At 42.3% G+C, this 13,292-nt stretch overlaps 1 protein-coding gene across 16 annotated transcripts in view; it reads left to right on the top strand.

The window, feature by feature from the left end:
- Positions 1-13,292, top strand: part of LOC126295436 (uncharacterized) — a 220,171-nt gene that overhangs the window by 13,084 nt on the left and 193,795 nt on the right. Inside the window, exon 3 of one of the 16 annotated variants that reach the window (XM_049987923.1) lies at positions 6,386-6,457. The exons of 14 other annotated variants lie outside the window; for them this stretch is intronic. In XM_049987923.1, coding sequence (XP_049843880.1) covers positions 6,386-6,457 — 72 coding nt within the window. Of the gene's footprint in view, positions 1-6,385; positions 6,464-13,292 lie in introns of all 16 variants that reach the window. One more of the 16 variants, XM_049987922.1, reaches the window with a different exon arrangement.

Here is a 13,292-nt window from a genome sequence, read left to right as displayed (position 1 = left end):
CTCAAAAATGAGATCGATAGGAAGTGCAAAATGGCTAAACAGGGATGGCTAGAGGACAAATGTAAGGATGTAGAAGCTTATCTCACTAGGGGTAAGATAGATACTGCCTACAGGAAAATTAAAGAGACCTTTGGAGAGAAGAGAACCACGTGTATGAATATCAAGAGCTCAGATGGCAGCCCAGTTCTAAGCAAAGAAGGGAAGGCAGAAAGGTGGAAGGAGTATGTAGAAGGTTTATACAAGGGCGATGTACTTGAGGACAATATTATGGAAATAGAAGAGGATGTAGATGAAGACGAAATGGGAGATACGATACTGCGTGAAGAGTTTGACAGAGCACTGAAAGACCTGAGTCGAAACAAGGCCCCCGGAGTAGACAACATTCCATTAGAACTACTGACGGCCTTGGGAGAGCCAGTCATGACAAAACTCTACCAGCTGGTGAGCAAGATGTATGAGACAGGCGAAATACCCTCAGACTTCAAGAAGAATATAATAATTCCAATCCCAAAGAAAGCAGGTGCTGACAGATGTGAAAATTACCGAACTATCAGTTTAATAAGCCACGGCTGCAAAATACTAACGCAAATTCTTTACAGACGAATGGAAAAACTGGTAGGTGCAGACCTCGGGGAGGATCAGTTTGGATTCCGTCGAAATGTTGGAACACGTGAGGCAATACTGACCTTACGACTTATCTTAGAAGAAAGATTAAGAAAAGGCAAACCTACGTTTCTAGCATTTGTAGACTTAGAGAAAGCTTTTGACAATGTTGACTGGAATACTCTTTTTCAAATTCTAAAGATGGCAGGGGTAAAATACAGGGAGCGAAAGGCTATTTATAATTTGTACAGAAACCAGATGGCAGTAATAAGAGTCGAGGGGCATGAAAGGGAAGCAGTGGTTGGGAAAGGAGTGAGACAGGGTTGTAGCCTCTCCCCGATGTTATTCAATCTGTATATTGAGCAAGCAGTAAAGGAAACAAAAGAAAAATTTGGAGTAGGTATTAAAATTGATGGAGACGAAGTAAAAACTTTGAGGTTCGCCGATGACATTGTAATTCTGTCAGAGACGGCAAAGGACTTGGAAGAGCAGTTGAACGGAATGGACAGTGTCTTGAAAGGAGGATATAAGATGAACATTAACAAAAACAAAACGAGGATAATGGAATGTAGTCAAATTAAATCGGGTGATGCTGAGGGAATTAGATTAGGAAATGAGACACTTAAAGTAGTAAAGGAGTTTTGCTATTTAGGAAGTAAAATAACTGATGATGGTCGAAGTAGAGAGGATATAAAATGTAGACTGGCAATGGCAAGGAAAGCGTTTCTGAAGAAGAGAAATTTGTTAACATCGAATATAGATTTATGTATCAGGAAGTCGTTTCTGAAAGTATTTGTTTGGAGTGTAGCCATGTATGGAAGTGAAACATGGACGATAACTAGTTTGGACAAGAAGAGAATAGAAGCTTTCGAAATGTGGTGCTACAGAAGAATACTGAAGATAAGGTGGATAGATCACGTAACTAATGAGGAGGTATTGAATAGGATTGGGGAGAAGAGAAGTTTGTGGCACAACTTGACTAGAAGAAGGGATCGGTTGGTAGGACATGTTTTGAGGCATCAAGGGATCACAAATTTAGCATTGGAGGGCAGCGTGGAGGGTAAAAATCGTAGAGGGAGACCGAGAGATGAGTACACTAAGCAGATTCAGAAGGATGTAGGTTGCAGTAGGTACTGGGAGATGAAGCAGCTTGCACAGGATAGAGTAGCATGGAGAGCTGCATCAAACCAGTCTCAGGACTGAAGACAACAACAACATAGCAATACATCTATAAAAATTACAGAGAATGTATAATGGGTCTTCCGCTCTGCAAGCAGTCAGTGGGAGCAGGCCTGTGAACTGTGAGCACTTTATCCCGTACAGTGGGAAGCCATTTGGAGACTTGTGTAAACAAGGAAATTGCTCCTGAGGGGAGTGCTGGAAGAAACATAGATTGTCTTTATATCCTCTGCCACATTACACATCTGCAGACCACTGTAAAGTGCATGGCAGATGGTGCATCCCACTGCATTCGTTAGTAGGGTTTTTCCCATTCCACTCTTATACGGAGCACGGGAAGAATTATCGTTTAAATGCCTCTGCGCATTTTGTAGTTGATGTAATCGTTTCCTCACAATCCCAGTGTAGAAAATGCCTAGGGGCTGTATTGAATTCCTAGAGACATGTAAGTAGGCTTTTTTGAGGGTCTACCAGTTCAGTTTCTTCAGCACCTTTCTGACTTTCTCCACAGGTCAGGCGAACCTGTGACCATTCCTGATGCCATTGCTTGTATGTGTTGAACGTCTTCAGTTAGTCATATTTGCTGCAGGCCCCACACACTCGAGTAGTATTCTGAGGTGGGACACACAAATGATTTGTAAGCAGTCTCCTTTGTAGAGTGATTGAATTTCGCTAGTATTCTACCACTAAACCGAAGTTTGCCACCTGCTTTGCTCACGATTGAAGACATACACTTTGTGGTCAAAAGTATCCGGACACTCACAAAAACATGTGTTTTTCATATTAGGTGCATTGTGCTGCCACCTACCGCCAGGTACTCCTTATTAGCAACCTCAGTAGTCACTAGACATTGTGAGAGAGCAGACTGGGGCCCTCTGCAGAACTCTCAGACTTCAAACCTGGTCAGGTGACTGGGTTTCACTGGTTTTGTACATCTGTATATGAGACTTCCGTACTCCTAAACATACCTAGGTCCACTGTTTCCAATGTGATAGTGAAGTGTAAACGTGAAGGGCCACATACAGTACAAAAAAACTTACAGGCTGACCTCGTCTGTTGACTGACAGAGACTGCCGACAGTTGAAGAGGGTTGTAATATGTAATAGGCAGACATCTATCCAGACCGTCACACAGAAATTCCAAACTGCATCAGGATCCACTGCAAGTACTATGACAGTTAGGTGGGAGGTTAGAAAACTTGGATTTCACGGTCGAGCGGCTGCTTGTAAGCCACACATGGCGCCAGTAAATGCCAAATGATGCCTCACTCGGTGTATGGATGGTTGAACAGTGGAAAAAATGTTGTGTGGAGTGACGAATCACGGTACACAATATGGCGAACCGACGGTAGGGTGTGGGTATGGCAAATGCCCGGTGAATGTCATCTGCCAGTGTGTGTAGTGCCGACAGTAACATGCGGAGGCGGTGGTGTTATGATGTGGTCGTGTTTTTCGTGGAGGGGGCTTGCACACCTTGTTTTTTTGCGAGGCACTGTCACAGCACAGGCCTACATTGATGTTTTAACCACCTTCTCGCTTTCCTCTGTTGAAGAGTAATTTAAGGATGGCGATTGCATCTTTCTACGTGATCGAGCACCTGCTCATTAAGCACGGCCTGTGGCGGAGTGGTTACAAACAATAAAACCCCTGTAATGGACTGGCCTGCACAGACTCCTGACCTGAATCTTATAGATCACCTTTGGGATGTTTTGGAATGCCAACTTCATGTCAGGTCTCACCGACTGATGTCGATACCTCTCCTAAGTGGGGCACTCCATGACGAATGGGCTGCCATTCCCCAAGAAACCATCCAGCACCTGATCGAACATATTCCTGCAATAGTGGAAGCTGTCATCAAGGCTAAGGGTGGGCAAACGCCATATTGAATTCCATCACTACCGATGGAGGGCGTCACAAACATGTAAGTCATTTTCAGCCAGGTGCCCGGGTACTTTTGATCACATAGTGTATGATCATTCCATTTCATGACGGTACATAGTGCTTCACCCACATATTTGTATGAGTTGGCAGATCACGACTGAGACATTGCTATGGTGGTGCTAGGATTCTACAATTTTTTCATTTTGTGAAGTGCACAGTTTTATATTTCTGAACATTTGAAGGAAGTTGCCAACTATGAAATCTTATTAAGAGCTGCATTAATATTTATGCTGCAGCTTCTTTCAACGTCAATTGTAGCTAACTGCATCACCTGCAAAAAGAATGGGAATACTATCAATGTTGTCCAGAAGGCCGTTAGTGACATGAACAGTAAGAATCTCAACAGACTTCCCTGGGGCACACCCAAGTTAATTTCTACATCTGATGATGACTCTTTCTCTGAGATAACGTGCTGTGACCTCCCTGCCAAAAAGTCCTCAGTCCAATCACAAATTTCACTTGATACCCCATATGGTCATACTTTTGACAGTAAGCATATGTGTGGTACTGAGTCAATTGCTTATCAGAAATCAAGAAATAATTCATCTACCTGACGGCCTCGATCCAAAGCTCTCAGCATGTCATGTGAGAAAAATGTGAGTTGGGTTTCGCACGACCAGTGGTTTTAGAATGTGTGCTGGGTAACATTATCCTTGTAAAGGGATGTGACCTGTGCTTTTTTCCAAGAACTGGGAACGGTTTTTCGTTTGAGGGGTCGACAATGATGTTTGCTCCCCTCATGAACTGTTCTACTGGATACATATCTACCCAGTGCATGTGCAACTATTTTTTGAAACTTGAGCCGTAGTTCCTCTACATGTTTCTGTCCTGTGCTGAAAGTTTCAAGTTCCTCGTTGCAATATGACAGATCGATTACTTCAAGCTACAGATCAGAGCACATTGGGCACTGGATTTTTTTTCGTTTTCCTATTCAGTTGGTCTATGAATCCTGATTCCCCCCCTCCAATAACTGGCAGTTTGTTTGTAGACACAAACTGATAAATTCTGCACCGAACCTATATTTTCTACACTTTCTGTGCCAGTAATATCTACACTTTCATGGAGTGCTAAAGAGTATGTGACAAACTCTACAAAAATCTTGTGAGCCTCATCGGCTGTAAGCTGGTGTTGGTGAGAAGGATCCATATGGCACAGGCTGTGAAGCAGTCATTAAGATTCCCACCAACACTAGCTTTTCTGAATTGCCCAGGTGGTAACTTTCCCTGCTATACATCCTACATTCTCATATCCCTCCTGGCCTCAACTTTCGTTAGTCACTGTCCTCACCCATCCAGACCCCTCCCTGTTCCCATTCCAGCCAAAGCCAGTCTTTTAATTTCTTTCATTTCTCTCCTTTCCGCTACTTACCCCCCCCCCCCCCCCCCCTCACCTCCCCTTCTCCCCCCACCCCCCCACCCCTCTGCACCTTCTCTCCTGCCCTCTGTCTAAACTACAACACTTCACTGTCCGCCACTCCCACCATACTATCCCTCCCCCTCCCCGCCCCAGCCTCCTCCTTACCCCCACCCAGTCACCACTCCCACCGTGCACTGGTGCTGCTGCTCTCAGTGTGGTCTCAACTCTCTGAGACTGCAGATGTGTGTGTGTGTGTGTGTGTGTGTGTGTGTGTGTGTGTGTGTGTGTGTGTGCGTGTGTGTGCGTGTATATATGTGCGTCTACTGCTGAGAAAGGCCTTAATGGCCGAAAGCTTTAATTGTGTGAATGTTTATGCTGTGCGTATCGCGACTCAGCATATCCGCTATATGGTGAGTAGCAACTTTCATTCTCTGGTATTGTTACAATGTATCATACAAATTTATTGTTGCTACTGCTAACAAATTTCTTGACTATAGATTTTAATTTATTAACTATTCATACAACCTTTTAGATACATTAATATATTTTATCCATTTTGCTCCCGCATGTGTTTTACAAACAGCTCTGTATTACGTTTCACTCGAGTCATTTGAAGCTGCCAGATGCACTTAGCGCAGGCGATTTCTGTTTTACACGCACATTTTCCGCACACAGCTTTGTATCGCTTTACACAGTTTTCGCTGCTCTTGTTGCCTTTGCAGAGGCTGATTTTGCACTTCCTCCACTTTCTAGGTGATTTCAGTCTCATATCTCCTTCCTTGCCTGATGTTCTTGCTCTGCCGTTTCCTCGAGTTCATTTGTAAGTTGAAGTATGAACTGCTTTTTCATTTTCTCGTTCATTACTGTGTTACAGATGACTCGTGTATTTATTGCCGCCATGTCCAGTATGTTGTAGAAGGTGTGCATTGGCCATCTCCAATATATATATTTACGGGTTATTTGATCAACCACATCCACCTCGTACTTTGTTGCATTGTGGAACATTACGGTTTAGATTTTTTCTTTCCTTTCTTGCTGATTACTACTTCAGCATGCATACTCAGAAGAATTACATTTTTATTCTTCTTTCTTTGGTATACAGACAAGGTGCAGTCTGTATTGCCATTATTGGGCAATATTGTGGTGGAGTGTATTTCAGCATTCGGCTTCCTCATTTCATTGAGGATTACACCGCAGATCTTGTTCGTTGTACCAACTAATGAAGTTTTCTTTTCTTTGAGTTTTTTAGCAAGTTGAAGAGATGTAAAGAAGTTGTCTTCGATCACATTTCTTCCTCAGTTTACAAGAGGCTCCACGAGATCCAGAACGACGTGCTCACCAGGTGGTCGGTTCTCTCTACGCGTGTCCTTTTTGCCAAGGTACTGGTAAGCATTACGTATATACTTTGTCGTTACATCAACAGCCAAGCAGAATTTGAGACCATATTTGTCTGGTTTGTTGGACCTGCATCTTGCTTTACTTGGTAACAGTTGCTCATCAGTGGTTATATTTTCTCCTGGGCGGTAAGTGCTAGTACTGTTTTCAATGAACTTTCTCCAAATTTCAGATATGACAGGCGTTCAGTTCAGGGTGATTTTTCATCAAAATGGAGAAATCTGAGAAGCTCCTTAAATCTGCGCTTTGGCATAATGTCCTAGATAAAGGCAGGCCCCTGAGAGTGCGACCAGAAGTCAGCCACAGGCATACCTCTTCTGCACAGTACACCTCGAACATACACGATGGCTATCAGTTTCTCCAGCTCCTCAAGTGACACAGTCCAGTCATTGTTTTTTTAGAGTACTTTTCGAGAATTTGAGTCTGTGTATTTCTTCAAGAGCCGTAGCATTGCTTCGTCAAAAGTAAGACGGTAGGCATTAATGACAGAGCTGTCTAATCGTTGACATTCGTAAGCAGTGGGACGTCCTCTCTCCTTCAGAACATTCACAGCTGACCGCCTTCTAGAAGATGAATAATTTCCAATCCCCCACACGATTCCATCTCTTGCAATCATCGTCATAGATGCTTCCGGCTGGACCTGCTGTAGTGAAAGGGGTGATGATTGACATATATCAGCATCTGAATCCTCTTCCACTAATCGTGCCTCGTTCACAGTGTCTTCATCTTCACTTTTGTCAGATATGTAATTGTCATCTTCATCGCTGAAATCAAACTCTGATTCAACTTCAGAATTCTTTAAGAAATGTAACACTTCTTCATCACAAAATCTACGCTGACGATACATGTTCGAAAACGTGTTTCACGGACAAAGATTGCCTGAGTGACACAACAGAAGCTGTGGTGGGCTGGAATGTACACGTGCCAAGTTGTAACAATGAGGAGCAACTGCTCTGCGTTACTGCTCACTGTAGTCACTGTATTGTTGGATAATTTACTTATATTCAGAAGAGAAATGAAAGTGGGGTCAACTTGACCCCTTCCGCCATACTTGGGATACTAAGTGAAATGTCAAAGAAAATTGAAATATTTTGTAAACACTAGAACACCTTCAGAAAGAGGAGAAAAATTTAGAAAAAGTCATATAAGTTCATTAACAAGGTAAATAAATTGGATATGACAATGAATGAAAAATGTATGACGGGGTCATTTTATCCCCTTCCGCTGTTCTTGTGTTATAACCCCTGCCGCTGTTCTAGTGTTAATAAAGTAAGTAAGTCAATAAGAGATTTTCATCAGGTTGGTTTCCATTGGAACTGCTGTGCACAGTGACAGTGATGTAATTCAAACAGGCAGGAAGTCTGGAATTACTGCAATTCAATCTGTACTTTATGGCAGATGTAGATTTCAGCCACAGTATAGCTATCATCAGTGCTTATGAAGTGAGTTGTATAGATTCAACAGACTTGTCTACCTTAGAATGTATGTAACATAATTCAATTAGTTTGAATTAAGCTGTGTACCTGCTATGGCCATATAATATGTGTATTTACTAGTCTGTTGAGTCTATAAGAGTCACTTCATGTGCACTGATGATAGCTAAATTGTAGCTGAAATCTAAATCTGCAATAAAGTACAGATTGAATCCCAACCGATTGCTGACTTCCTTCCTGTCTATAAGGAATAATAGCAAGGTACTCAAATAAATATCTCGGATCGCCTGGTTTAGTAAAGAATTAAAATTTTAAGACTCATTGTACGAAAACAGTCCCCAGTGAGACTGGTGCAAATTTATCTCGTGTGACACGTGTTTACAGTCAGGTGCGGGACAGAGCTTTATTTTGAGGCTTCAGAGTCACAATGTGTTTCTGGAAACCCAGCATGAATTGACCAACAGGGGGGGGGGGGGGGGGGGGGGAGTAGCAAATAAAGATTTGTAGCATAATTCGTGATCAACAATCAGGACTGATTTTTGTAATCTTAAGAAGAAACACTGTAGTTGCCCTAAGATTGCATTCGTTACATGTTCTTGATGCTGCAAGTATATTTGCTTCAAATGTTTATATGACAAATACCATCTGGGTAGTTGTTCGAAGGAAAGAGAGGACGTGGAAGAGAGCAAGTGAAAAGTTCACTGTAAAGGAAGAAGTTGTTTAAGAAATTTATTCGCCTGTGTTGTTGTTATTCCTTAGTGTCCCACTTACCTTATTAACCCTCCTAATTGTTCCAGTCTTCATATGGATAAAAGCACAAATGAAAAAAAGCTGCAAAATGCATTTGGGGATCAAACGTGGATCCTCTGTTCTCGAGCCAGATATCTTAGCCATTTTGCCAGAGGCACTTCCACTGAACGTTGGTTATGCTGTGGGTACATAAGCAGACCCTATATATGATGAAGAAAATGCTCAGTTTTTAATTGTTTATTGATCCCTAAATTTTGAGTCAGTTGTGAGTCATGAAGTTTAGGAATGGTGTTCTTAAACTATGGTGTTGGTAGGGGTAGGGGGTTGAACCAAAATATCTTACAGCCTTTCATTTTAGGTTGTATGTAATCAACTTGACAAATACAAGATGAATTAGTCGGCTGTGTCTGACGCTTTCCTCTTGTTAGTGCTAACAGTGTGAATCTGGGGCACGTTGGTAGTAGTACATACGAGGAGCATTTGAAAAGTCCGTGCAAAAATAAAAACTACTTATGTGTTTGGGGTAAACCTTTTTTATTTTTCAACATGGTCTCCTTCTAGACTTCTACACTTCATGCAATGCCGCTCTAATTTGTTGATCCCTTCCAAATAATAGGAATTGTCCAAGTCTGCAAAATAGCTATTATTTGCTGCAATCACCTCCTCATTTGAATAAAATCTGTGTCCCACGAGTCATTTCTTAAAATTGGGGAGCAGTTTTTAGTCTGAGGAAGCCAAGTCTGGAGAATAGGGTGAATGTGAAACGAGTTGGAATCTTATTTCCATTAATTTTGCGACCACAACTGCTGAGGTGTGTGCTGGTGCATTGTCGTGATGGAAAAGGGCTTGTTTGTGGTCCAATCGTCAGCGTAGTCACCGTAACCTTTGTGGCCGAAGGAATGGTCTTCGCCTTTTTGATGCAGATTTTCCCTTGGTAATCCATTGTTTAGATTGTTGTCTCATCTCAGGAGTATAGTAATGTATCCATGTTTCATCCACAGTGGAGAAACGATGCTTCCTGCGGATTCTTCCTGAACAGCTGCAACACCTCACACAATTCCATTTTTGGTCAAGCGTGAGCAATCATGGAACCCATCTTGCTTTCTCGTGGCCAAACGTTTACGCAAAATATTATGTACCCGTTCATTGGAGATGCCCACATCACTAGCAATCTCACGCGTCTTAACTCTTCTGTCATCCATCACCAACCGTATCATGTATTTTATCAATGATTTCTGGAGTCATAACCTACACAGGGTGTCCAGAACCTTCAGCATCACTTGTGCCCATATGGACACTCCAGAAATTTTGAAACCACGTATAAACTGTTCTAATCGAAGGTGCAGAGTCACTGTAATGTTTTCAAGCTTCTCTATGGTCTCCTGAGGAGTTTTGTTTCCATGAATGTTTAATCACCAAATGAAATTCTTTTTTGTCCATTTTTTGATAATCACTTGACTTCCTTGATTCACACGAATGCCAAACTCAAAGAAATAGACCAATATGCCTGAAACTTGGTGTGCATTCTTTCTGAAGATTGCTCCTAACTAAAGGTGACCATCTCTAAGACTTTCCACAGATTTTTCAAACGCCCTTCGTAAAGTTGGTAACTGGTATTCCCAATATAAAATTGAGTGTGAGTGAAGCCTTTTCAATGTGAAGAAGAGTAAAAACTGTAGATAAGCTAGACATGCACTATTGTAGAAGCAGGATAGACAGCACCTGCCAGCAGACTTGATATTCAAATAGCAAAGGGGTAGCTGCTGGTCACAAGTGTAGCTACACTAAACAAGCACCAGCACCAGAAGTTCACCTGCTTCTCGCAAACACCTTTGGAAACAATCAAATTATCAGGCGACCGTTTTCACGAATAGAGCTACTAGTAGACAAGAACAAGACAGTAGTAAAAGGAGCCCCCATCTAAGTTCAAAAGTTCGAAAACAGCGAGAAGAGACGTCGTTATATACTTTCAGAAAGGGTTTATTATGGAAGCAGTTTCATTTAAAAACTGACATGTGTGGTGTCTTTTTTATCCAAGTATATATTTTAAGCTCTTCAAGTGTATCCGTGGGTCATTTTTTGGGATATAATGCCACATTTGAAGACTTAGAACTGTGTGTCCTACCTTATGTCGACATTAAAAAAAAAAAAAAAAATGAGAACCAGTAGTTGTTTTATTGCTAGAAATGTTGCGTGTAGCCAGTGCAAGCCTTGTAACTGTCTTTACTGTTGTGTTACACTTGCAACTTGCTGAAGAAAATAATTGACACTCTTGTGTATCTATTGACTCAATACGTAAATGAATGGGTGGTTATAATTAAACTTTCCTTATTTAACACTTTATAACATGGAAACTAACTACCATTCGAGTACCAAACTCGGTAGGATTAACGTCCAAAGTATGGGGTGCACGATTTCTGTGCATCACAGTGGCACTCTCCAGTTCCAGTTACAGCCACCAGGTGCCACGATCAGTCATTGTGATTCACAGTCTCACACACCTGACCAGTCATGCTGCACTTGTTGACGTGTCTACACGAGCTCGGACGTAAGAAATGGGGCATTATTGGTGAAGCTCTATTATCAAAACAACAGTAATGCTGCAGCTGCACATTGTGAATATTGCCGGTTGAAAGGATTACGGAAGGGTCCTCTCCCTCCACCTGCTGTGCGGAGAACAGTGAAGAAGTTCGAATTGACTGGAGAACTGGGCATCGCTCCGGGTAGAGGCCGACATCCGGTCTAGGACTGACAATGCTGCGTGCAATTCCCGATCGTCAGGCAGTGCGTGTGCTGTGTCACGACAGTTGAGCTTCCGTGGTCTACTGTACGGAAGGTGCTTCGAACCGTTCTCAAACGGTACCCTTACAAAACCCGTGTCGTACAGCAGCTCGCACCACAGGACGCACAGTGACAACTTCGCTCTCCGCATTTTCGCGAGGCTTAAAGTTAACTAGGGCCGGCCCTGGACCGTCCCGTGGACAGACGAAGCTTATTTTTCTCTGATGGGTGAGGCGAACACACAGCATTGCCGAGTGTGGGAATCTTCACCTTTACTCACTGTGCACGAAGTTCCTCTGCACGGTGAACGTGTCACCGTCTGCTGTGGCTTCACTGCTACGTTTGTCACCGGTCCATTCTTTTTTGAACACGTCGGCACTCGAGGAGCAAAGACGTGCAGTGTGGATGGCCAGCACTACAGTTTACACAAAAGATGGGGCCCGACTGCACGTCGCTCGTGAAGTTCACCTGTTTCTCGCAAACACGTTTGAAAACGATCGAATTATCAGGCGACCATTTGCGATTGCTCGGCCGGCACGATCACCTTGTGTCACTCCCTGTGATTTCCAGTTGTGGGGCTACCCGAAGCACTGGGTTTACCGGGAGAACATTCGCACGTGTGCACTAATCTGAAACGCGGCGGCGAGAGAGGTAACTGGCATACCTACGGACGTGCTTCATTCTGCTGTGCAGAATGCAGTTGTGCACTTTCTGACTTGTCTGGACACCGGTGGGTGTTGTATCGAGCCCCTTTTGTAGCGGTAACGGTACCGGTATCTAAACGATACTATGTTCCACAGTAGCACATTAAAAGTGTTTCAGTCTAATTGATCTCCACTATTTCTCTTTCCCGTGTCCTCGACATTAACGGTACCGAGTTTGGTCTTCGTATGGTATTTAGTGTCCGTGTTATAACATGTTAAATAGGGAAAATTTAATTATAACTACTCGGTACATCAGAGGGATACTTTCCAGAAGAGCTGAAAATATCTAGGATGGTTCCTGTGCATGAAAAGGATGACAAAGACAACCCTGCAAGTTTCAGACCAGTATCAGTAGTTCTGGTCCTGACCAAAATAATAGAATACATCATTTACCATCAATTGTTCACTTATTTTGAAAATCTTCACATATTTAATTGTGCACAATATAGTTTTGTGAAAAAAATTTATCAATAAATGGTGGAGTAGACTTCGTAATTAAATACGTTCTTACAGTGTTTGAGGAGAAGGGCTTTGCTCAGGCCATTTTCTGTGACCTGGGTAAACCATTTGACTGTGTAGGACCTATAACTGCTGTAACGTAAAATTTGTGGCATTTCCCAAAAGGTGTTGCTTGACGATATTTAGTCTAATTGTAAATCACCGAGAACACATGCCGCTTGGCCTGCTTAAGACTTCTTTATTGACTTTGCTTAGCAGCTATCCCAGAATCGTCACATCTTTACTACCAAAGAATAAACAAAAAAATACAATTTTAAAGATATTACATCATGTTATCAGTAATGAACTATAACTATTAACGGTCTTGGCAACTTCATAAAATATAAAAATTCCATTTAGATTTCATCATTGTTGCCTTTGCACTACTCCCCCACCAGTAACACAGCTACGAATTAATACGTTGTGATGAAGGAATTTTCTTAAAAAAAAAACAGCACAACGTCAACATAAAACAATAAAAAAAACATATTGGAACGACAAAAGATACGATACAAAATAATTACAAAAACTTTTTACAATGTCTGGTATGATATTTGATTAATTCTCCACAGAGACAACTGCTCTAAGAATCGAGGTGGGAACCTTCGATACTCTGATATTTGGATATGGTTCCTCTGTGGGATGTTGTGGTT

This window comes from Schistocerca gregaria, chromosome 11 (assembly GCF_023897955.1).
Source record: "Schistocerca gregaria isolate iqSchGreg1 chromosome 11, iqSchGreg1.2, whole genome shotgun sequence".
Classification (NCBI taxonomy): domain Eukaryota; kingdom Metazoa; phylum Arthropoda; class Insecta; order Orthoptera; family Acrididae; genus Schistocerca; species Schistocerca gregaria.
This window is presented reverse-complemented; position numbering and strand designations above follow the sequence as displayed.